This window comes from Ramularia collo-cygni (genome assembly GCF_900074925.1).
Source record: "Ramularia collo-cygni strain URUG2 genome assembly, contig: RCC_scaffold03, whole genome shotgun sequence".
NCBI classification, from domain to species: domain Eukaryota; kingdom Fungi; phylum Ascomycota; class Dothideomycetes; order Mycosphaerellales; family Mycosphaerellaceae; genus Ramularia; species Ramularia collo-cygni.
The window spans coordinates 343906-368507 of NW_019716257.1; the positions used below are offsets into that span (position 1 = coordinate 343906).

The 24602-nt window shown below is 52.4% G+C and overlaps 9 protein-coding genes; 5 read left to right on the forward strand and 4 right to left on the reverse strand.

The window, feature by feature from the left end:
• Positions 1-773: 773 nt before the first annotated feature.
• On the forward strand, positions 774-3510 carry RCC_02483 (related to transcription activator protein acu-15; the record flags this gene model as incomplete). XM_023767773.1 has 2 exons in its annotated part: positions 774-1853; positions 1918-3510. The coding sequence occupies 2 exons, from the start codon at positions 774-776 to the stop codon at positions 3508-3510; spliced, it is 2673 nt and encodes an 890-aa protein (XP_023623541.1).
• Positions 3511-4305: 795 nt separating this feature from the next.
• On the reverse strand, positions 4306-5364 carry RCC_02484 (uncharacterized protein; the record flags this gene model as incomplete). XM_023767774.1 has 2 exons in its annotated part: positions 4306-5119; positions 5342-5364. The coding sequence occupies 2 exons, from the start codon at positions 5362-5364 to the stop codon at positions 4306-4308; spliced, it is 837 nt and encodes a 278-aa protein (XP_023623542.1).
• An 822-nt stretch (positions 5365-6186) lies between these two features.
• RCC_02485 lies at positions 6187-7921 on the forward strand (the record flags this gene model as incomplete). XM_023767775.1 has 2 exons in its annotated part: positions 6187-7543; positions 7638-7921. 2 exons carry the CDS (start codon positions 6187-6189, stop codon positions 7919-7921), a joined length of 1641 nt encoding a protein of 546 aa, XP_023623543.1.
• A 1236-nt stretch (positions 7922-9157) lies between these two features.
• RCC_02486 (related to PRM10 Pheromone-regulated protein) lies at positions 9158-12158 on the forward strand (the record flags this gene model as incomplete). XM_023767776.1 has 3 exons in its annotated part: positions 9158-10683; positions 10737-10869; positions 10941-12158. The coding sequence occupies 3 exons, from the start codon at positions 9158-9160 to the stop codon at positions 12156-12158; spliced, it is 2877 nt and encodes a 958-aa protein (XP_023623544.1).
• Positions 12159-13173: 1015 nt separating this feature from the next.
• RCC_02487 (probable Plasma membrane proteolipid 3) lies at positions 13174-13478 on the forward strand (the record flags this gene model as incomplete). XM_023767777.1 has 3 exons in its annotated part: positions 13174-13190; positions 13251-13369; positions 13441-13478. 3 exons carry the CDS (start codon positions 13174-13176, stop codon positions 13476-13478), a joined length of 174 nt encoding a protein of 57 aa, XP_023623545.1.
• A 2033-nt stretch (positions 13479-15511) lies between these two features.
• RCC_02488 (uncharacterized protein) lies at positions 15512-16591 on the reverse strand (the record flags this gene model as incomplete). The annotated part of the gene is made up of 1 exon (XM_023767778.1): positions 15512-16591. One exon carries the CDS (start codon positions 16589-16591, stop codon positions 15512-15514), a length of 1080 nt encoding a protein of 359 aa, XP_023623546.1.
• Positions 16592-16918: 327 nt separating this feature from the next.
• RCC_02489 (related to 4-carboxymuconolactone decarboxylase family protein) lies at positions 16919-17805 on the forward strand (the record flags this gene model as incomplete). XM_023767779.1 has 6 exons in its annotated part: positions 16919-17045; positions 17106-17152; positions 17214-17259; positions 17327-17579; positions 17657-17706; positions 17768-17805. 6 exons carry the CDS (start codon positions 16919-16921, stop codon positions 17803-17805), a joined length of 561 nt encoding a protein of 186 aa, XP_023623547.1.
• A 234-nt stretch (positions 17806-18039) lies between these two features.
• RCC_02490 (probable glutathione peroxidase) lies at positions 18040-18670 on the reverse strand (the record flags this gene model as incomplete). XM_023767780.1 has 3 exons in its annotated part: positions 18040-18075; positions 18133-18449; positions 18511-18670. The coding sequence occupies 3 exons, from the start codon at positions 18668-18670 to the stop codon at positions 18040-18042; spliced, it is 513 nt and encodes a 170-aa protein (XP_023623548.1).
• A 1090-nt stretch (positions 18671-19760) lies between these two features.
• RCC_02491 (uncharacterized protein) lies at positions 19761-22596 on the reverse strand (the record flags this gene model as incomplete). XM_023767781.1 has 4 exons in its annotated part: positions 19761-20397; positions 20463-20702; positions 20757-21803; positions 22559-22596. 4 exons carry the CDS (start codon positions 22594-22596, stop codon positions 19761-19763), a joined length of 1962 nt encoding a protein of 653 aa, XP_023623549.1.
• Between the last annotated feature and the right edge of the window lie 2006 nt (positions 22597-24602).

Below are 24602 nucleotides of genomic sequence, written 5' to 3' on the forward strand. Positions count from 1 at the left end.
GTGCACCACCACAAATTGCTACCAGATTGTTGGGGTCGAATAAAGAAAATGTCAACAATGAGGAGCCTTCTCATCGTCGGKTCGGCATGTGAGGCTACGAGGCTGTGACTAGTATTTCGGATAACACTCGGATCAGTCGTGGCGCCACGCGGTTCATAATTGGCATTGCCGCACTCCTGCGTTTACTCGCGTCCTGCGAATCGTTGGAGAACAGGAACCTTTGTACCGCCTTCGTTCGTTGACAACCTCGAGGCGCAACAATGATGATTTATTCATCACCGGTCTTATGGTCCACTTTTCCGTGCCGCCTTGAACTGGATTGTGCGTCGGGACTTGCGGCGTTGCAGCAAGGTTCAAGGCGCAAGACGATCTCACCAGCGCCGGCAGAAACTGCAGAAGCCCACGGCACGTTCTCCAATGACAGCTCTCTGATCCCCAGCTTGCTCCACAAAGTGATCGTGTGAGTTGAATTAGCCTTTCTGGTTCTCGTGCTACCCCGTCGAGAGTCTGTTTCCCCGGAACGTTCCTTTAACTGGAGTACCAATGATGCCCCACTATCCATCTCATCCTCCCACTTCGTTGCTTATTGCACTGTTTCCGTGAGCCACGACCTTTAATGTCAACAAGAACTAGTCTGGAGGCATATACCGAATCGTGCCGCCAACAGCACAATCAACAAATAGTGCATGTGAGCGAAGGCCTTCCAATCAGATCAGTCAGGGAAGCTCAAACGATACAATAGCTGGCTCGCTTGCTGGCACCCGCCAACCACCATGCCGGGAATTCTTCCCATGAAGGTCATCAAAGTGGGCACCAATGCGCAAAGCAGAATCGCCCAGGCTTGTGACAGGTGTAGGTCGAAGAAAATAAGATGCGATGGAGTTCGACCTTGCTGCTCTCAATGCTCCAATGTGGGCTTTGAGTGCAAAACAAGCGACAAGCTGAGCAGGAGGGCATTCCCCAGGGGTTACACAGAATCGTTGGAAGAAAGGGTCCGTGGTTTGGAGCTGGAAGTTCGAGAGCTGAAGGATCTCCTCGATGAGAAGGATGAGAAGATTGACATGCTCTCGAGGATACATTCTCAATCGCCGCACCCAATACAGCCTTCATTAAGACGGCCATCCGTAGCTTCGGTTGAGCAAAGCCATGGAAAGGTTGATACGCCACCGAAAGACGACATATTCAAAGTTCAGCAATCACCATATCTTCTCGAAGATGTCGGGACCGATTCCTATTTCGCGGGGACGTCCAGTGGACGTACATTCATTGAAGCCTTCAAAAGTCGAGTGCAGGAAGGCGGACGGTCGGCCCAGGAAATAGACACCACGCTTTTACTTTCCAGCAGCTTCCGCAAAGCGGTAGAGTCACCGGAAGCATCATCGCCAACGATATTCTCATCTCCTCCTCGGCTGGTTTCCGATCAGTTGATCAACATCTTCTTCCAAGAATGGGCACCCCTGTTTCCGGTTTTGCACCGACCAACGTTCCTGACACTCTACGGGCGATATATAACGGACTGTGACACCGTCGTGGACAAGGCCGAGATTGCACAGCTCAACTTGGTGTTTGGTATTGCCTCTTTGTCACATGGTGCAAGGTCTTCCTCGGATATGGAAAGCTTCGAAAGGCAATGGAAAGCTGCTATAGATTCAATCTTGTCCGAAAACACTTTGGCGACCCTGCAGGCTTTGATACTGGCACAGATCTTTTGCGTTCAATCAGGCGATCTCACAAAACTTCTCACCTACAAAGGATTGTCGTCTAGCTTGTCGGCTCGACTTGGATTGCATCAGTCACAGAAGCGATTCGCTTTGGGAACGTTGACTTGCGAGACTAGGAAGAAGGTCTTTTGGGTGAGTACTCACACGGGCCATCGACCATCCGCGGACATCAAGTAAAACTAACGATACATCGCAGACACTGTATGTCGTTGACTGTTTCACGGCAGTCGCGCTGGGCCTTCCCAAGCAACTCAAAGACGATGACATCAACTGCGAATTTCCGGTGGACGCAGATGATGAGTATGTCACAGAGCGCGGCTTTCAGCCCACTCTGCCTGGCGAGTCAACCAGAATATCAAGCGSACTCGCGCTCTTCCGTGCCTGTCGTATCCTAGCAAAGGTGCTCGAAGAGGTGTATCCAGCAAAAACATCCTACGAGCTGTCTCTTAAGAAACTTGGCGAACTGTCCGAGGAACTGGACGCCTGGAGCAGTTCGTTGCCGCCACATCTACGACTACAATTCGCACAGGACAAGCCGAGCACGGGAACGATCAGCAGTCGGTCTCCGCTGCTGTCCTTGACGTACCATTACATCCGTGCACTCATCCACAGACCTGCGATTTGCGCCTCGATTGGTGCCCGGGCATCTTCGTCATCCATGATCGCACTGGCTGGTTCGTGCAAACACATGATCCAGATTGTGCAGCTTTTGGATGAGCGATCGTTGAGCTTCACTTGCTGTCTGAACCGTGATGAAGTTCTAGTGCTGGCTGGCTTTGGCCTGCTCTTTCAAAGCCTGAATCTGGAGTCGAACTCCAAGATCTTGAAGGACAACAGCAAGATGATCAAATCCGCAACACAGATGCTTCATAAGACAGAAGCTCCGTGTGCTGCAGAGTTCGAACGAGTATCGACCGCATTCATGCCTGCGCAGAAAGCTCCTTCCGCTTCGAAGGTCAAAGCCCCTCCGCTGTCTCGCCACAACTCCGACGGCGGCTCATCTTTACAACATTCTAGTCTCCCATCTTCGACAAAGCAGCAGCTCAAAGCAATCGCATCTCGATTCTCCGCCAATGGCAAGGTCAAGACTCCGAACATGGACGCCGTAGACGCAAGCAGACGAGCGACCCTGCCCACCATCAGCCTGCATCCACATAGTCCACAAACCCAGAGCCAACCATGCCTGCAGCCTTCATCAAACATTGCAGTCTCACGCTCCGAACCAGCGCGTAGTCCCGTCGACATGTACAGCCGGCCCGTATCCTCTGCGACCAACATCAGGCCTTCAGCTCCACCCCCGCGGTTGAAGCCCAAGTCACGTCTCGTTCCACAGAAGCATCCTAACCTCGATTACTTATCCTTCGGCAACGATCCCGAGAGCACACAAACATACTCGCATCCTCCAAGAATAGGACCAATCAAAACCGAGCCTGGTCCGACTGATTGGGAGAAACTGCTAGGAAACCTTGACAACGGCGACACGAACATCTTCGATGCTTGCTACGGCGGTCCTGCTGTGGAATCTTTGAAAGTGCCTTCAATGGAACTGCAACCCAGCATCGTAGAGACACTAATCACCGACTCTTCGAATTCCTGGAACAACCCAGATCTCTGGACATTATGTCAGACTGAAACAAACACCAGTGGTAGTAGCGGGCCTGCAGCCAGCACTCTATCTCTGTCCACTGATGAAGGGAGCAATGAGGACTTGGCTGCTGAATGGGCCGGGGAAAGCATYCACGGGGATCGCTTTGTAATTATCTCGCAGGGAGATGATTACTGGCAGTGAGCGTTCCTTGTCGTGAAGGTCATGGACTTTGGGGGAAATGTGACGAATCTAAGACGAAAGGCATGTGTATATATATGCACGTTAGTTGTCGGAGTCGGGGCCATGTGTTTGCTCCATGTAATTTCTATGCCACCACTGTCAGTTAGCATGCGCATTCAGCCCGGATAAGAGTCTGTGGGCTGAGAACGATGTCGAAATGAACAAAGGCGCTGTCCTTGTGCTACATCACCATTCCACGCCGAAAGGTTTCCCTCCCAATCTGACTCGCAACGACATTCTATAGTCGAGCATTCGTAGTTCCTACTGGTCAAATTGGTCTCGCGAGACAGCTCAAGGCGATGCAAGGCGGAGAATTGACACGAGGCAGATCAACTGAGAGATCTTCCGGCGTGGTAGGATGTTTTACAACAATGACGTTGCGATCTGTACTCTCTGTAGGCACGTTTCGAATCTGCTAGTGCCAATTTGTGTTTACAGCTACGGACTCTCCATTCCTCGGCACCATGTAGTCGACGAGTTGTGTTGCTCATGCACAACGAAGTATTCGTAAGCGAATGTCTGCCAGGAAGTACAGTGCGCCATTGCACCACTCGCCTACAATGGAACTCCAGCGAAAATATCATTCGTACAGTCATCTGGTACGACTTCCAATTCGAAGGAATAGTCCACGCCACCACCACTATAAGCCTCCGAAAGTTTGAAAGCCTTTTGCAGTTCTTCATCGCTTTGGATGGGGAAAACTCCTTTATCGGACCCCCTGATGTACCGGAGCCAGTACTCTGTAGTCAAGTGGTACTATCCTGCTTTGACGATTTGTTCATGGACTCCCGCGATCGTGAGCTTCTCCACTTCAGCGCGCTCGCMCATCAAGACAACGAATGGAACCAAGTAAGGTGGAGGATCGTCTTCCTCTGGTTGACCTTGTGGACAGTGAGAAAGTGCAATGTGAGTCTCAGTGCGCGACCGTGTCGGCTCCTCCGAGGCTTTTGCCTTGCTCGGACCTTTCGGCCTGTGCAGCACGACGTGGGCCCCCGATCTCCTTCTTCTTGACCTTTTCGTCTTGGTGGCAGTATGGATCAGGAACTCAAGAAGAAGCTGCTTGCGCACATCGAGCGGTACCGGGAACATGGTCGCCCCCATGGCTGGATAGTTGCAATGTGGTGTCTCGTGTGGCTGTGGCATGCGTTTGTCTGCGAAGGGGTTCTTGACTTCTCCGGCTTGGATATCGGCTGCTGAATACGATGCAAGCAAGAATTTTGTCCTAGGTTCGGCGACCACTGCATGCCAGAAGTCTTTATGGGCGGGGCCAGCCTGAGCGCTATAGAGCTCCCAAATTCGCAAGCAATCGCCAGCAAAAGTGGTTGCGATAGGGTCCCAGCCATGCCGGGTATCACATTTGGTCACCAGATGGGAGCGCTGCCGTAGGAATTGCTCGGCCAACGGGCGAAGCGTTTCCTTGACGAAATCGAAATTGATGCAAAGACCTTGCATAATCTCACACATGCTGACGTAGACTCTGTCCTTCTGCTGTTCTGCATTCCGATTATTTTTCGCTTTGGCTTCCAGCTTCTCGACAATCTCGCGCGTCGGGGCTGGCATGCCGCCAAATCTAGAGAGAATCAAATCAGCACGTCTCCCGTAGAAACTGGGGCTGTGGTTGAGGGGTTTGTCCATACGGGACCCATGATGGCCAGGACCTTTGTGATCCTACGGGCATRATTGAAGATGGAGTGTGTATTCCGCGATATGCAAACGATGATGAACTATGATGTTGCCGGTGGCGTAACAATTTCTTGTCTTGCGAGTATTGTGCCGAGCAGGAAGTACCTACTTTAAAGAAACATCTGATGACATTGAATGGTCTTTCCAACTGGACGTTCCTGCTCTGATGGAAGCAAGTCGCTCCTTCCATGGCAGCACTCATGTCCGGAAGCATTCGTTTTCCTCTAGCGCAAACGTGGAATAGACATAATAAGGTAAGGAAGGAAGGAAAGTTATCTCGGTCATGGCGACGAGGACATGGCCATTCCTCACTGCATCAGCGTGGCCCCAACATGCTTGGTTGGACCTTGAGAGTGGGAGGTGATGCTCGATCTACCTTCTATGATGTAGAACCTTTCGGAGGACGTGAATTTCCATGCCGGCATGAGTCAAGCCCTTCCATGTTTATTTATGTACAAGAGTTGTTGCTGTGGTGAAAWTTCCAATCGTGCTGCTGTGGGAGAAGTAACTTGGGCCAAGATCACTTCTACCTCTGCAGCGTCCTTCAAGTCGTCAGGGCGACGGGTGTTCCATGGGGAATGGCCGTTGCTCTGGATATGAAGCCTCAATGTCGCGGAGTTATTCAGTACCTACTTCGTGTAACGGGGCATAGAGGAGGGAAGAAATGTGTAACRGAAGGATGGCCGCCGGCTTGATCGGCGCATTTTGCGATAACTCATCGTCCGGGCCGACGACAGCAGTCGCAGGGCCCGACTTCGTAATCAAATAGAGCGAACTGCCGACAACATCGCGGCCATGCACTGTCCCTACGCAATGTCAACATCCTTTTCGCACCATCGCATGGCGTTGATCATATTGTTCCGGAGTAGAGTAGGGTAGTAGGACCGCCCGCAGCGCTCACACCGCCGCCTAAACTCCCACCCTCTCCACCACCACCAAAACCGCCGTCCCAACATGTCCCAGCCTCCCTCGTGCCCGGGAACGCCACGAAGCTACGGTCGCGGCAGATCTGCCATAGCAGAGGTCATGGCTCGTACGCCCATCCGGCGCGATTCCTTTGATCGATCCAACGGATTCCCGACCATGGACAACGAACAGGCACCTCGACGCTTCTCCACTGGCGCTGCTCAAGTTCCCATGCCTACACCGCAGGTGCGGCTGACACAAGCCGTAGCTGAGTTGGAGTTGGAAGATCGTCGGTCAAAAGAGCCAAAAGACACCAGCGCTGCGCAGTCTCAATTCGACATGCGGACGGATACGCCCTCAATCGCAAGACTGGCCGCACTGACGAGCCCGTGCTACTTCCACAAAAGGTTCTCTCAGGCCGTCGACATTGAACGCGTGATTGAGGAGATTCAAGCAGATGATCAGATCTCACATTCTAGGCTCATGCAGACGGCCGCAAGTGTGCGTGAAGTCTCTCGAAAGCTGCAACGACGGCCGTTGAAGAAGGCTGTCAAGAGTGTTCTCATCGTCACCAAGGCACGGGACAACACATTGACTTCCCGCACTCGCGAGCTCTGCGAATTCCTCTTGGGAACACCCCGTTATGGAAGAGACGTCGGAGTCAACGTATGGGTAGACTCCAAGTTACGGAACTCGAAGCGCTTTGACGTCGATTCCTTGCTGGCACAAAACGAACGATATCGTGACATGCWGGGCTTTTGGACCCCCACTCTGTGTCTGGATCGTCCTGAGCTCTTCGATCTCGTGGTGACACTGGGCGGAGACGGCACAGTATTGTTTACATCTTGGTTGTTTCAACGCATTGTGCCGCCCGTCCTTGCATTTTCTCTTGGTTCACTCGGTTTTCTTACCAACTTTGACTTTGCAAAGTATAAAGAGCAGCTGAATACAGTAATGGGAGATCAGGGCATGAGGATCAATCTCAGAATGCGCTTCACAGCAACAGTCTATCGATCTGCGGCAGCCCAAACCGATGGTCAATCCAGGGCCATAAACGAGCGTGGTAGTGGAAGCAAGATCGAAGGCGAGACCCATGAGGTGCTGAACGAGCTGGTTATTGACCGCGGCCCAAGTTCTTACATCTCATCTTTGGACCTCTACGCAAACGACAGCTTACTCACCAGGATCTCGGCAGACGGTATCATTCTCAGCACTCCGACGGGCAGCACTGCCTACTCACTATCCGCGGGAGGGAGCCTTGTTCACCCCGACATTCCCGCAATACTTTTAACCCCTATCTGTCCCCACACTTTGTCCTTCCGTCCAATGCTTTTAAATGACGACATGGCTTTGAAGGTTGCGATTCCGGACACTGGTAGAGGAACTGCATTTGTWTCGTTCGATGGTGAGTTAAGTCAGAGACGGTCCTGCAAGCGTGGCATTAGATCGCTTGAACTTTAAAATCGTACACGAACTTTGCTAACATGACAATTCCGTAGGCAAAGGACGCGTCGAGCTCGGGCGTGGTGACGAGGTGGTCGTCCGCGCATCCCAGTACCCATTCCCCACAGTGATGGGCCAGCCGTTGGAGTGGTTTTCGAGCATCTCCGAGACTCTGCGATGGAATACTCGCTCAGCTGAGCAGAAAAGCTGGAGCGGCGGGGACGATTTTGCCGATTCCGAGAAGGAAAAGTGTGATGAGAACGAGTTTGACATTGATTTTGACGACGATGAAAATGAGAGTGCTAAGGATAGTGGGTATGGATCTGAGAAACGCTATTAGAGGATCGAGGCCGCGGATTGGTCATTATTACTACGAGGGGAATGGGATGATTTGGAGGCTGGATCCCGTCAACGCATATACTTTGCTTGTGATGCAGTGGTGTGAGGCGTGGTGCCTGGCGGAGTGGCTCATGTTTGCGGACTGATCGACGCTAGAAGATGTTGATCAACGACTAGCGGTTGAAGTGAACCACACTGTGACAGCTATCAAGAGACCCTTTCTGCATCATCAATTGTACCCAAAGAGAGCGCGTCTTGATGCAGGACGGATATGCCGCTTTGCGTTTCCGCATCACGGAGACTGTTGAATGATTCCAAGTGAACAGATGCCTACTTGGCATTTGATCGTAGCAACATGTATGAAGTGAACAGCAGAATAATGTGAACTGCAAGCACGATCGCATTCTCTTGCTCGCGGCATGATCTAATCCTGTGCAGCGTGGAAGTACTAAGTTAGGTATTTGCGGGAATTTCGAGTAGACACCGCGCGGTCCGCGTGTTGAAAACCTTCGACCTCAAAGTAGACCACGCCATCAAAATTTCTTCTCCACTCCAGTACAAAGGTCCCACTGGCACTCAACACTGATCGCTGCATATGTTGGCGATTCGGTGTGTCGTGGAGCATGGCCTCTGCTCGTTCCTGTCCAGTGATCCGGCTTGGCCGCATTTCCTTTGCTGGACCATGCACCAACAGGACCGAGACAGCGCCGTGAATCTTCATGGCTCGCTCGCCTCTCACACGATACGCACGCCCGGTCCGTGGGTCTTCTTCAGTAGACTGTTATCAGAGGCCCACCGCATTTCTGGGGAGATGTGTAAGGTGGGATAACGTGCGCAAGTGTCGAGAGGCAATCGGACTGCCTGCATACGTTCCTCGCCTTTGCTTTTCTTCGTAGATTCCGCTGTTTCCTTTTTCTGATTCTCTGACCTATTCCTTCCTTGCTTGCAATCAAAAGTCGTGCATCCCGATCACACGGAAAAGAAAACTTTCCACGGCTGTTTCGCGGTAGCAGCCCAACAATCTCTACACCTACCCATCTCACAGACAGCATCCGCCGCTCGGTCGCCACGCTATTCTGGCTCCTTCCGCAGCAAACCGACATCCATGCTCCTGCATTGATATATATTACTCTGCAGCATATCTCTTTGTTCCCTGACCGAGCCAGCGTACCGGATTCGGCTGCCACGGTCTGGGTATCTTTCGTTTACACGTCGCTTGGGTCCATTTGACGAGGTCATGTCTACGCCTGTCATTACTCCGGCCGAAGAGTATGCGAACCCGTTCACCGATGCGCAAGTCCAGGATTCGCCAAAGTACACCCCCGGAAGCAGTTCCGTTTTGACCAGTGCCGAAGGAGGTGGGACCCCCACGAACAAAGCCGATGGCGCCAAGGGCAAGAAGCGTGTGGGTTTTCGAGGAGGCGATGAGACTGGCGATTCAGTTAGCCGGAGGGCGAGCTGGGTAGATGGCCCGGTCGATGGAGTGCAATCACCACTCAGTGGCTCTGGTAGTCCTGGAGCTAGTGGCGATACCAGCCCATTCTCAACAAAGCCGCACTCGAGGAAGTCCAGCAAGGACATGCTGCTGCCGCAACTTCCAGCTGCGGCAATGAAATCACATTTACCAGAGCTGTCGCCACAGCAGACGGAGGAGATTCACCGGGCCTTCAATGTTAACAATTTGCAATTGCCTCGACCACGTCCTGCCATTCGGCTGAATGCTCCCACCGTCAAAGGGAACGATGTTGATGTGGAACTGATCGACGAAGGACCGGATGCTGATGGACAACGAGCTGTTCGAAAAAAGCGTGCCTTGGAAGCGTTTGAGCGTGGCAAACGTTTGGAGCAAGACCAGCGTACAAATTCAGAGCCCAGCTCAAGACGTGGCTCGATGAAGGCGAAGAAGCCACCAGTGATATCACGATCAGGTGACATTCCTCTGCAGGATCTTCTGGACGACATATCGGATAATACTGATGATGAGAACGATGTACTGCAGCCTAAGGAAATGAAGCCGCGATCCGTACATCAGGAAGCTTACAGTCTAGTACGGCGACATACAGAGGCCCGAGTCGGTGGAGGCTCGCGTGTTGATCCCGAGATCGAGTCGTATTCCGGCCTTCGCTCTGGTCATGTAACTCCAACTGAGGAGATTGAGTTTTTTGAGGATTACAAACCCCGACCAAAGCAGTATCGTGGCGGGATTCTGGGATCCCTCCTCAAGCTCTATGGGGAGCAACATCCATCTGCTAGCATGGGCAACAACCCCCCTGAGATCCCCAAGGCGCACATGAGGGGCGATTATAGCACAGCGTCCACTCCGCAGCATTCACCTCCCGAATCTGGAACTGCAACCCCAAACGGTCGGCATTGGTATTCTCCCTACCGGCATCATAAGAGCTCCCAATCCTCGTCCTCGCTTGCTCAGCTCGTGGGATCATCAGCAAGCTTTGGTTCTCCAGCTGTGTCCGGGCTGGGTGAGCAAGTCAGCCAGAGACTCAAGGAGCAACAAGAGGCGAACAAACGACCCGGACTTGGCAAGCGAACACGCAGCGGTGGTGCCATCGCGGCTATCAATCGATTGAGCCGAGCCAAGTTCGACGAGCAGATCAGGATCACCAAGCACATCGGCGAGAGCATTGCTCGACAGAAGTATTTGACTAAGATCTGTAGGGCGTTGATGCAGTACGGCGCGCCGACACATCGCTTGGAAGAATACATGAGAATGAGTGCTCGAGTGCTTGAGACTGACGCGCAGTTTCTGTGAGTCCATCAGATGTGTCCGCAACACAGACAGAGTATTAACAGGCTTCTAGCTACATACCCGGTGCCATGATCATATCGTTTGAGGATAGGGAGACTCATACCAGTGAAGTGAAGTTGGTGAAAGTTGCACAGGGATTGGACCTTGGAAAGTTGCGGGACGTGCACGAAGTCTACAAAGAAGTGGTTAGTCTCTGACCAAGGCTCGGCCGTTCATTGCTTTGTGATATCAAGCATGTGCTGACTTCCTTGCATAGGTCCACGATCGACTAGGTGTTGATGATGCCATTGCACGTCTGAAAGAAATCACCAACCGCAAGGCCAAGCACAGCCGACTGTGGAGAGTACCCGTTTACGGAATGGCAGCACTGTGCGTCGGACCTTTTGCTTTTCAGAGCAGATTCGTGGATCTGCCCATCGCCTTCCTCCTTGGAAGCATTCTTGGCGTCTTGCAGCTGTACGTTGCACCGACTTCCGACCTCTACGCCAACRTCTTCGAGATCGCTGCTACCGTCATCACCTCGTTCTTGGCCCGAGCGTTTGGCAGCATTCGAGGCGGGCAGCTTTTCTGCTTCTCTGCATTGGCACAATCATCCATTGCGCTCATCCTCCCCGGCTACATTGTGCTGTGCGCTTCCCTGGAGCTCCAATCGAGATCTATTGTTGCCGGGAGCATCCGAATGGTCTATGCGATAATATACTCGCTATTCCTGGGGTTCGGTATTACAATAGGCACTGCCATCTATGGAATGATCGATGAAAATGCCACGTCGGACACAGTTTGCACCACACCGAACCCCATTCCCGGTTACTGGTTCTTCTTTTTCGTTCCAGGCTTCACCATGTGTCTGATTATCATCAACCAAGCCAAGTGGAAACAAGCCCCGGTCATGATGTTTATCGCAATGGCGGGCTACCTGGTGAATTACTTCTCGTCGAGAAGATTTAGCAATAACTCACAAGTCGCCAACACACTGGGTGCGCTCTCGATTGGCGTCATGGCAAATCTGTACAGCCGTGTTGGAGGCCGATGTGAGAACTTCTGCCTGGACCTGTGGGAAGACAGATTACGACCTCAATGGAGAAGCTTTCGTAAGCGTGTCTTCCACCTCGAGAACCGAAACCGTACTCCCAAATCCATGGAGGAGGGCAGCGCGGGAGACACCGAATCCATTTACGTCCGCCAGACTAGACGAGTTGGATACAGTTTGGCAGCAGCAGCCATGCTACCGGCCATTTTTGTGCAGGTTCCTAGTGGTCTTGCCGTGAATGGTAGCCTCATTTCTGGAATCGCCTCTGCGGACCAGATTACCAGGAACACTTCTACTTTCAATTCCTATGGACCAGACAGTACTGCTTTGTCGGTGAGCTACTCTGTTGTTCAGGTGGCCATTGGTATTACCGTTGGGTTGTTCTTGAGCGCTATTGTCGTTTATCCCTTTGGAAAGCGGCGGTCTGGGTTGTTCAGCTTTTAAGACCTACGATGATGATTGTACATAATTCCTAGCGGCCTAATGTGTTAATGATAATGAGCGATAGATTGTTCCATCCGAGTCCTGCTTGATGTGCCCTTGTCGTAGAGCTTGTATACAGCGGAGATGGCCCAGAGTGGGTGAGGAACCGCTCCACGTTCGATGGAGTCGGCTGAAGAGTGCGGCAGGACTGTGCGGTAAGTGAATTAAATGAAAGCACCGCATCGGAGGAATGCAGTGTATGACAAATGTTTCAAGAAAGTAATTACTACCACCGAGCATACTACTTTGTCATCTCTCAGCAATGACATCGCACCATCCATGTTTTAGAGTTGGCACCAGATCTACGAACCGTCCGGAAGGAAACGTCTCAGCCACAGTACGACGCCGAAAGCGAAGGATCATGCTCCGCTACCGTGTGGCTATGGCAGTTGTGCGACGCAAACAAAGCGCGTTTGAATTTGWCTGCGCCACGGTATATTTCGTAGGCCATGGCTACGACGGCATGAAAAGCTCCAGGATGTTTACGCGTCACCAGTCACGCCCACCCAGTCCAGCAGGGCTTGGCCTGGCAAGTGTCGGACGACGTAATTCTTACGGGCTTTGCTTGCCTTCTCGCCTTAGCACCCGAGACAACCGATCCCCAAGGCGAGTCCTATGGGTACACTTTCCTGTTCGCGTGTCTTGCGTGCAGACGGTCCCAGTAAAGCTGTTGAAAAGCGTCGTCATATCGTTCAAGGCTCGGTCGTAGTGGCAGCTGGTAGTCCGGGCTTTTTTTTCTTGTCTGTGGGCTGCCGCGGCCTTGGTTGTTGTTTAGGTCTGAGGCGGTCGCCTGTGGCTGGAATAGAACTGCGACGTCATTTGACCAGGTTGGAGAAGCTTTGATACTAAACACCTCATTCCCAACCTCTTTGCTCGGCCTCTCTCTTCTTAAACTCAGCTCTCACCCCATCGACCTCGAACACCACATATCCACCCACAAACCACTCCAACCACTTCCCGAAATCAACTGCCCATCATGCCTTTCACCGGAAGGTAAGCCTTGCGCCGACACATCCGTCGCAAAAGGACAAGCGACTGACATCACACTTGCAGCGACATCATCAAGATCATCTTCGCCATCTTCATTCCCCCAATCGGAGTGTTCCTCGAGCGTGGCTGCGGCGCAGATCTCCTCATCAACATCCTCYTCACCATCCTCGGATACATTCCCGGTACGTATACAAACCAGCTGCGTGCTGGCGCATCACATGACAAAGAACCATGTCGCTGACCATGTCTCAAGGCATTATCCACGCTCTGTACATTATCCTGAAGTATTAGGATGACCCGCGACGGGGATTTTGAGACGATGAAACAATATTTGCGATACCCAATTGTGCTTTGAGAATGCTCCCAGAGTGGGCGGGGGAGCGGAGGAGAACTACGACATCTTTTGCGAAGTGAGCAGGAGCATAAGCAGGCGACGATTATGATGATGAATTCAGGTTACTTCGGCAGTGTGTAGCTTGGAGGCGGGACTTGCGCGCACCAATATTTAATCAACCAGGAAGAAACACCATCACCAGAAATTTGTCTTCCTTTCAACTTCACCCCACGTACTTCAATACCATGTCTCCCGAATGAGTGTTCCCGTACTGTTTGGGAGTGAAGATAGAGTTGAACAGTATTGACGTGGAGATTGGGCATTCATCATTGACATTTTGCATCCTATAATCGTACGCATCAGATCTATGTATTCGCAGATGCAGCTTGCATCGCAACGCTAGCTCACTCGCCGATCGGCAAGCTCTCATTCAGGTATCAAATTCGTCTACTTCCTCCGATGCTCTCCTCTCGCACTCAGCGGAGCGCCTTCTCCGCAAACTTGGGCAGCACAAATGCAGCCTCGTGGATCTTGTGGCTGTAGTACTTGAAGAGGTTGTCCTCCTCCTCGTCGCTCAACTTGCGCGATGGCTTGGTGACGTCCCTGCTGGAGTCCTTGCTGCACACCATGAAGCCGATCTGACCGCTTGGGTAGGTTGGGATGGTGGTCCAGCCGTACTCAGCAACAGGGAAGACCTGCTTGATGGACTTCTTGAGGTCCGCGATCATGGTCATGTGGAGCCATGGGTTCTCAGCTACGCAATGATCAGCTATTCAATCCAATCCTCAAAGTATCAGAATCACGCACCCTGAGTGGTGATAACACCACCCTCACGGAGAGCACCGTGGAGCAGCTCAAAGTATGGCTTTTGGAACAGGCTCTCTGCCGGACCCTCCGGATCAGAGCTATCCGTGATAATCACATCAAACTCGTTCTTTCGGTCCTCCAAGAACTTGAAGCCATCTCCAACGTGCGTCTTGCACTTGGGGTGCTTGAATCCCACGCTCATTCCTGGAAGGTACTTCTTGCTCAAACGAATGACAGCTTCGTCAATGTCGCAAAGAGTAGCCTCCTCAACACACTCGTGCTTGACGACCTCGCGGAGAACTCCTCCGTCACCACCACCGATAACGAGGACCTTCTTGGGGTTTGGGTGGGAGAACATGGCGAGGTGGGTGATCATCTCTTGGTATGCGAATTCGTCGCGCTCGGTGCATTGGATGACGTTGTCGAGGACGAGGACCATGCCGTAGTCGGAGCTCTCAAAGATGAGCACATCTTGRTACTGGCTCTTCTCGTGGTGGACAATCTGGTTGACCTTGAGGGTCATGGCCTGGCCAGGCCACATGTTGCTCTTCTCCTCGAACCATCCATCTAGAAGAATCCTAACGTTAGCGGAAGTATAGGTGAGTGTACTTGTGATCGTTGCATACCCTTGATAGTGGGGTGTGTGAGTTCAGACATTGTTGGGAAGAGTGTTCGGTAAGAGGGAGTTGGTATACGTTGTCTAAGTAGGCGTGAGGAAAGACTGGAAGAGCGAAACAGTCTGAGCATCTAATGAACTTTTTCGCTCGTGATTTTCTGCCGTCAGCGGTCCTGCTTTCACCCCGCATGTGCCGCCAAGTTGAAAGCGGTGAGACCCACCCGCTTCTGGCTTTGACTTCCCTCCATAGGCTCGACCAGATATCCTTCTCAGAGTTCATGCATTATCCCGGCTCTGTGAAACGGTATTGCGTGTCGAACGTTGTCTGAACACTCTACTGACTCAAGCAGGTCAAGTCTTTGTCGCAATGATTTCAGCGACCTACCGTTCACGGCATCTCGTCTGTCAAAGTGGCCTATCTTCTCATTGCGAGGTTGTCAGGTGCATCTGATTGGYAGCTGAAGTGGAATAGCAGCTCGCGTATAGTTTTTCAAGCCACATGAAGTCGGACTTCYGGCGTGGAACATACAAGGCGCGAAAACCAGACGTGCAGCATGAACTTGCATTTCAGCCTGCTGCTCTCCTGTACAGGTGGATCTGATACCTACAGTTCTCCAAATCGATTGGATACTTCAGTCCTGCTGGTAAGCGGAACCACCTCGACTCATCAGTCACAATTTTCTCCCATTTGGGCTTTGCATCGTCGCCGTCTGATCGCTTCTGGTTCCCAGCAAGCGTCAAATCCAGCAGCCATTGCATTGGGTAGTTCTTGTCCGCTCCATTGATTGAAACAGTCGAATAGCTTCCAGGACTGTCAACGACCAGCAGGTGAGATCCAGGACGAGAGGCTTCCGTGATGCGAGCTAGCATTTTTTGAGTCTTTGCAACAGAAGTCGAGTAAAGCTCGTTGAGTGTGAACATCATAGTCACCAGATCGGCGCCTCCAATGAACTCCTTGCATTGCGATTCTGTCATACCGAGGGCGTCCAGTTGATTGAACGTCACTGTGTATGCCTCTTTGGCCAACATAGCCTCATTGGCTTCTCTCGCGGCCGCGGAAGCGTATGCTGAAAGCTGAGGCGGCGTGGTTATAGCTTGCTGGAGTTCCGCAACGACTGGATCCCATGCAGCGATATCCAGCAATGTTGTGTGTAGTTTCTCCATTATTCGACAGGGCTTGATTGCACCCTGGCTCTCCATTCGCAACCAGGTCGCCAAAGAGACAAGCTCTGCACCAGCCCCGCCACCGATAGAAACAACTCGGAAGACACTTTCGCCATCGGTCTGCGTCTGGCCGAATGTAGACAGCACTTCGTCTTGCACATCAACGAGAACCTGGTGATAGGCGAGAGCTCGGCTGGGACTCCATCTTCCAGCATAGGCACGTAAATATGACTCTTTCCCAAATGCTTGAGCGAAATCGCGGTTGAACAAATGTGTTTTGACCTCCTGAAGAGCCTCACTATTGTCGTCTTCCGTAGGCTTCAAGGCCTCGCGAAATAGGTCCAGACATTTCTGTTGAAGGTCCAGGGGTGCGCCAATGGCGGTTGCATCTTTCTTTGCAGGCTCAGTCGTGCGGCGAACTTTCTCTTTCGCAGGTGGTTTGGCCTTGAGTGCCGGAACCTGTTTGCTTCCACCTCGAGCCATTTATACTGGCAATCATGTTACATGGCCGTTGCCAAGGTTGCTCTGACGGCCGGGTAATGTTGGGTGGAGCTGGATGAAAATAATGGAGGGGCCGATGTCGCACGGATCCATGAACAGCGCGGGGTGTCTCTGGTCAGATGGAGTCACATTGGGATTCAGTTGGAGTCACCTCGCGGGTTCAGCATGAGGGCAGTATAAGTATTGTGATTCCTCATCTTGCTTTTTGCAGAAGCCCGTCGAACAGAAGCTTCAGTCACCACCAGAGCCCATTACCCGCATTCAACATCAATCTTTCGCAAACCGTTCTCCATTAGCAATACCGCCAGGATGCGTCTACCCTACGTTGAAGACAATCCTCAGATGGAGAACAAGGAAGACCAGGCCGTTGTGGAAAGAGTCAAGGAGCGCCGAGGAGGCAAGCTTATTGCCCTTGACAAGGCTCTTCTGCATGCCCGTAAGCTACTTATGCGACAACAATGACTTTGCATCGATAGGGTTGCTGATCAACACATAGCACCCGTGGCTGATGGATGGAACTCCTTCTTGAAAGCGATTCGCACTGTGAGTGATTCTTGAAAGCGAAGAGTCGTATTGTCATGGCTGAATGTTCCTCCAATGATAGCAAACAACTCTCCCTGTTTCCGTGCGAGAATTGGCTATCTGTAGAGGTGAGTAAGGACAATCAACAGAAAGTGAATGTCGAGTCCCAATCTCTAACAATTTTCATCTCATCAGTCGCTGCGCTCAACCATGCGCACTATGAATACGAACAGCACTCCCCAATCCTGCGTAAGAGCGGAGTACTCAGCGACGAAATCATCGAGAAGATCCGAGACGCCGCATACACTGGTAGTGGACTCGACGATAAGCACTTGGCTGTGTTGCAGTATACAGAAGCCATGACGATCGGCTGTATCGTGCGAGACCCAGTGATGGAGAATTTGAAGAGCTTCTTCAATGACCGCGAAGTTGTGGAGCTGACTGCAACGTGAGTCGATCGAACGACTGGCATTTGGAAGCCCGATCGATCTCGTTCATGAACTGACATTGCGCTCTTCCATGTAGGATCGCTGCCTACAATACCGTCTCTCGATTCCTTGTAGCACTGGACGTCGGTATGTTATTCAACAGATGATTGCGGACGACGGACAATATACTGATTGATTTGCTTCCCAGGCGAGATGAGAGAGAAGTACTCGGTCGACATGTCTTGAATCGCAAGCTATTTCCACGTATCAATTGCGATGCATGCGCTCGTGAAAACTGTCGCTCAAAGCGAAATTTGTTGCCTATGAGTGCGCTCTTCACGAAGATCATCACGCTGTGGATGAGAGATTTCACCATACTGGAAAGGCCGAGATATAGAGGAGAACAATGATCGATCTTCCATTACATAGTCTCGCGTATTTTAGGGCAGGGTATCAAAGTTGTCGTAGTGCCGGCACCCATCATAGGGAGGCTGAAGTCTTGAGCTCTGCCTCGACCTGGAAGCAACCGACATGTTAGCAAGGTTTGTGACGTTGTATCACATCAACACATACCGCAGACTTGATCTTCTCCGGAGCAGTGGTGCTCGCCCAGCGGCCCTTGACCTGACCATCACGACCGATCAAGAACTTCTCAAAGTTCCACTTGACTCTCTGAAGACCGAGGAGACCTGGCTTTTCCTTCTTCATCCACTCCCACACAGGCTCGGCCTTGTCGCCGTTGACCTCAGTTTTGCCCAGGATTGGGAAGGAAACGCCGTAGTTGAGCTGACAGAAGCTCTGGATGTCATCGTTGCTGCCGGGGTCTTGGCCGCCGAACTGGTTGCATGGGAAGCCGATGATCTCGAAGTCGGGGTGAGTGGCCTTGACCTCTGATCGTTGGGTGTCAGCGATGGCAGGGTAGGTTGCAGTGGGTGAACAGGATGTAGATACCTTTGTAGAGCTTCTCGAGGCCCTCGAATTGTGGAGTGAAGCCGCACTTGGAGGCGGTGTTGACGACGAGCACGACCTTGCCCTTGAGGTCCGACAGTGGATACTCCTGGCCCTTCTTGTCGACGGGCTTGAAGTCGTAGAAAGTGGTGGCGGAGGACATGCTTGCGGTACGATTCTGTGATCGCGAAAGAAGAAGTTTCAAAGGTTGTGGTGGTGGAGTGGGGAGAAAGAAGTGGTGAGATGTCTGAGCTCGGAGCGCGGGGCGGGAAGATGATGAAGCAGCTGCGATGCACGAGACAAATCGAGCACTCGGCAACGGACGAAGACCTGGCATGGGCCTAGCACCGACGAGTACCTTACACTGGGATAGACCTCTCATCTCGCTGATAACCTCGTTTCTTCCTGGTGGTACCTTCAGAAACAACGGCCGTGATGCGGCTGAAGCCTCACCAAGCTCGTCATCGGAAGGTTGGTGCTCACGTACGGGGCATATCAACCTTTCACGTGCAAGCAATCCTCCGACGTCTGGGGCATATAAAGCGAACACGACTTCTTCCCGAGTTATGCTCACGCAAGCGATGTCACATGTATGAAGTCCTCTGTTCGTATGAGCAGCCGATTTTGATATCTGTAGTAAGTTCGTACGTTGGCGTTACCTTACTGACCTTGTCAGTAGTTACATGTAGACATTACATTTCATGAGAATGCTCACTCGGAACAATGAATCGAACATTTATACACAAGCACCTTCTATCTATTTTTCCGCAAGTATGAGTCAATCAATTCCATTACCAAACGCCTTTCAATCTCAAATTTCAGTCAATTTAGCTGCGCAGACTCTTGCCATTCCACCAGCGTCACACTCACTCGTGTTCATTTCACCTCGCGAGGCCACGACTACACGCAGCGGGTTGCTGCTTTCCCTCAATGCACCTGGCTCACTGTCCGAAGACTCTGAATGTACACATCCAAGAAACACCTGGCGGGGTGGTCCATTGGCACTTTCCCGGCATTTGCACATGCCGTGCTGGTAAAGGCTCTAGGGTAGAGTCTTGCTTAATCCTCTCCACGCTGGCCGCGTTACCTGGTGGCTTTCCGGCAGTCGCATCGCTCAATTTGTGCTGACAGACTGTCAGACTTTCAAGATGGTCTCATTCCGGAGTGCACTATCGTACAGCGTAAGTAAGACTCCGCAATGAAGGTAGACATGCTTGAGGAACGTACCACATGACACTCCGCGACATTTTGATTCAGCCTTGCCTGGCCTGTTGGGAGAGACGTCGAAGCTCTTCAATGTTCTGGCTCAGACGCTGGAGGTTGTCCTCATCATCTGGGCCTTGGACGGAAGACATCTGGAAGTTGACCAACTCGCGCTGCTGCGCCCATTGAGAGTACAGAACACGCTGCCGGTTGTTGTTGTTGTTGTCCCGCTGGCGTGGGATTCCTGAGCGAGCATCGTTACATTCCAATGTACGTGGTGAGGGTGCGGCTGCGACCATTGGCACAGGTTCACGCGCAGGCTGCACTTTGACACGTTGGGCAGCGGGCTCCTCGTTGGTTGAGCTTGCCGTACGCTTGCGGCTGCCTGATTTGCGCTGTGTTTGCGACCCGGCAGTGGGCTTCTCCTGGCTGCCCGTGGAAGGGTCATCCTTGTGGTCATGGACACGCTTCATGTGGTCATACAGGTTGTATCTCCGTGGGAATCCGTTGCCAGACATCCCGCGCTCACAGCCTGGGTAGAAACAGAGGTGGGGGCGCTCGCCATGACCGTGCATACCGTGAGCCTCTCTCTCGTGGCGCAGGAGACAGGCTGTAGAGGAGAACTCTTGCTTCGAGCAAGCCTCGACCTTGCAGCGGAATGGCTTCAGGTGGGAGTCAATGAATTTACTAAAGAGCAYCATTAGCGACAGACTTTCGTTTTGATGCTGAGCACCGTTTTGCTGTAATCATACTCGTAGTTGCACTTGAGCTTTGTAGCCTTGTGTTGGCAGCTCGGATCACTCTTGAATGGGCAGTGGTAGAGTCCATCAGCGTGTGGTCCTTCGCTGTACAGTGGGTGGTTCCTGTAGCGGCCTTCATCGGTCTCTGGGATGGTGGGACCATGAGAGGAAGCGGCTACACTACGAGAGATGCCATCCTGCTCAGGAGAGGCAAGCGCAGACCTGCACTCTGCTGGACCATAACCAGAGTGGCTGGACAGCTCGTCAGTATGGTCTGTGTTCATGCGTTGTGAAGTGCATTCTAACCTGTGGGACATGGCGGGCGCCTTTTCTTCCTGGTCATATTGGATAAAGCTGCTGAAGTCCTCATTGACCGATCCAAGTGACGGCGGGATTCCAAATGGAGTACTATCCGAGCATGGAGTGGGCAATTGACCAATGGGAGATCCTTTACCGGCCTGTGGGATTGGTTCCATATACATTCCGGATCGGGTAGACAGAGGTCGGGATGACGTGAAAGCCTGCCTTGGCAATATCGGAGAGCTACTTACCCTGCCCTGAAAATCTGCGTGCTCGGGCTGGAACGCAACGTAGCCGGCAGTGGGTGGAACACCTTGGAATGGGTGGTCATCCGTGCGAGGAAGCAATGGCCTTCCATGGATCATGGACTGGTCGCACTCGGACATGCCAGGGTTGGAGCCATGGACATCTTGGAAGTATATCGCAGATTGCTGCGGGACACAAGCAATGTGCGAAGGGGCATCATATCCGAGTGGACCTGTGGTAGCAGCGTACGGCATGTGCTGCGGAGGGGCACTTATGCTGGAAGGGTAGTCCTGTGGCACACAACTGGATCCTGAGTACGCTGCAGGAGTTTGCCAGCTATTCTCACCAATAAAAGAGAGGTCCAAGCCGGGTGGCAGGTAGTTAACATCTGGCTCGGAGAAGGAGTTCAGGGTGCGCGAGCTCTGGCTCTCATGGCTCAGAACAGGCGACAAACCCTGGTCTACAGGTCCATTGGCAGAATGCGTCCAAGACGCGGCATCCATGGCATGGAGATCCTGGGAGGTAACGGGTGTACCTTGGGTGTACTGACTACTTGCAGACGGCTGCATTCTGGTGCTGTTATCCTGGACGGGTTCTGTGGTCCAACCGTCTGCTCCTGACATGGAGGTCATGTTCCAAGATGTGGGTGCCATATCCGAATAGTCCGATGCGGAGCAGTCGGACACGGTGTCCGGTGGAGTGAGAGGATATCCTTCCGGGTTGGGAACAGACTGGCACCAATGGGTCACTTCCGAAGGCTGGGCGAAAAGGACCGAGCCGGTTTGATGGAAAGGAGCGAACTCCTCGCTGCATCACATATAGGTCAGTTTGTGGAATTCTCATGATAGAAATAAGAGGACGAGCGAGAATGCAAGAGCAGAACACAGAATAGAGAATGTACACGGCAGGGTCTGGTTTCCGGTTAGTCCGTAACGATGTTGGTCCACACGGTGATGTTCGTAGGTTGGGCGCGGAATAGTTTAGGTCATGGGGAGGTTTCGTTGAGCAACGGGACTTGCCTGGCTTCCAAGAACGGGGCGGGTATGGTCCATGAATCTGCGTGGGCGCCCTGATGATAGAACTGCCGTGAATGCGGGATGCGTCGAACACTGCGCAAGGCTTCGCATCGGACGTAGAGGCCCATTCCATGTTTGGAAGGTTCCGAGAACAGGGAAAGAATATTCACGCRGCGACAGGGCTGTTCTGCGTGAATGTCTGCCAGATTCATGGCGTGCCTGTGGCTTGTCCTGGGAGGCATGGACGCAACGGACAGGCGGGATAGCGGTAGTGCATTTACAGCTCGGCGACAGGACGTTATCACTTTAGATGATGTCAAGTCAAGCTTTGCTTTCATGCCACGTGGGTTCCAGATCATGGTGGGGGGCACACCATAACGGTAAACAGTATCCATGGTCCTGCAGATGTTCCAAACAGCCGGCTGGCGAACAGGTTCCGGCTGGTAGCCCTTGGGTAGCGCGGGGTAGTGCGAGTAATCAAAGCAAAACGAACAAAGCAAACGCAAAAGTGTGTGCTAAAAACATTAAAACATTGAAAAAGTGTACCTGGCGGCCAAATAATCCTCGCGGGTGCGAAATGTCATCCTGGTAATGGGGTCCGAAAAGGCAACTGGTAATTCTGTCCTGGGAACGGGAGTCCACCGTCAAACACAGCACTGTTTAGCCAACGTATGGGCTGTTGTGCAATGCTGACGCAAGATAGCTGTAGTAAGAAACAAGGACCGAAGATCTGTTTGCGGGTCTCGGGGTTGTGAGACTTTGGGATGTGTTGGGCAGCAAGAAGAAGGTTGCAGAAAAAACAGAGCGCGGCGGGCAGCCTTCATAAAGCCTGATCAGAGCAGAAGTTCCGTGCGCCCTGGCACGCATGTCGTMACATAGCTGATTCGTGAGAAGAGTGATTGCAAACCCCTGTCCGCATTAGCGTGCTGCCACGTCGCTTTGGCTTGTCCGTGCCCCCTCTCGATTCGCTGTCGACCGCAGCGTTCTCTTCGTCAGAGCCGCTGCTGCTGACGAGGTCTCGCGGTCTCGCAGAGGTTGGCGAAGCGGTGAATTGGGTGCAGTGCCCGTCCGAGTCCAACGACGTGCGGACGACGACTTCCCATCTTCATCCATCGTGATCCAAGGAGATAACAGCTTGGAAAGGAGGTGCACAACCAGCCACCATTGCTCCAAGCGCGCCCACCAGATTGTTCATGCCAGGATGGTAAAAATGGACTTTCCAGGATCAGGGAAAGCACATTCTCGTCGCCGAACCTCGATTGAGAGAGCACCGCAGTCCGCAAGCTGGCAGAAAGTCGCAGAGGCGTGCAGATCCATTGATTCTGATACACAAGWGTCAACTTTCGATGAAGCCTTTGTCTCGAACGAGTCAAGACCACATGCGAGTTTGCGGAGGCTCACCACGCGGGATGTCGCGACCACTTCCAAAGTTTGTCCCGACCGCACTCTACTACTGGGCAGGCACCGCATTCCAAGAAGCTGGTGAGCGAAGTACCTAATCAGTATTCTTCCGCTCGCGACCAAACTTCTCCATCGGCCATCTCGATGAAGTGATAGTATACCAACGATGGTTGTCACTTGCCCAGAAGCTCTGATCCCATCAATACTTTCAATCATTGCACAGATCGTCCCTACACTCATTTCCCGTACACACCGTCTCTTCCTGAAATTCTGCAAGTTGATAAATTCTAGTGAGCCGGCGAAGCCTATCTCCGAGATGCACCGGATCCGCGGCGGCGCAGGTTCTTGTACACGACCATTCATTTCGAACCATCGCCCAGTTAGTCGGAACCACACGAGCGTCATGTCCTCATCTACCTGTCCATCTAGGCCCATCACGAAAGTGGCCCTCAGCGAACTTACAAATTTCGATTCGATTGAACATATAAGTCTCCTTCAATCTCTCATCCGGGTGCTGAAAACCATGTCACCTGGTGAGATCCGAGCCGGTAATGATGTGGTCAAAGGTTTCGAAATCCTCGACATCTCCTATGGAATCATCGCGCCCAAGCTAGAGTGCCCTTACCTGCTTAGTGTCTTGCAGGGGACCGCACGCCCAGCTCTCGTTGCCCAGCAAGGTCGCAAGGTCGTGCTGAAAGGCCATCGACCAGTTTTCCGTAGGTGACGCCTTCCAATGGCAGCGAGATTCTTACTTCGGCTAGATCGAAAGTGGATTCATCCACCATCGATCCGGCGTGGACATGAAAGCTGGAACAGACATCTAGGCAAGTTCAAACACCAACAGACCATGCACTYGAAATGCGGTTTCGGACGAGGAAAAGGCGGTAGGTATGGTATCCGGCATCTCATCGAAGACGACGCCTCTACCGACAAGTCGTGAGACTCCGAACAGCCCGAGATTCTGCGAAAGAGGCACGTTGCGAACGGCGATCGCTGCTGACCGCGCAAGCTGCTCATGGTGCCTGTACCCATCGCAGTGAAGGTGCGAGCACATGGGAGCATACTGTGGCAGACTCTGCGTTCCAGCTTCCTCGTGGAAAGCTTGCCGTCGAGTCTCGTCATCAATGTCGCTCACCTAATAGTGTAGCTTCTGGTTCTTTTAAAAGTACCGCCGTGTAGGAACCTGCAG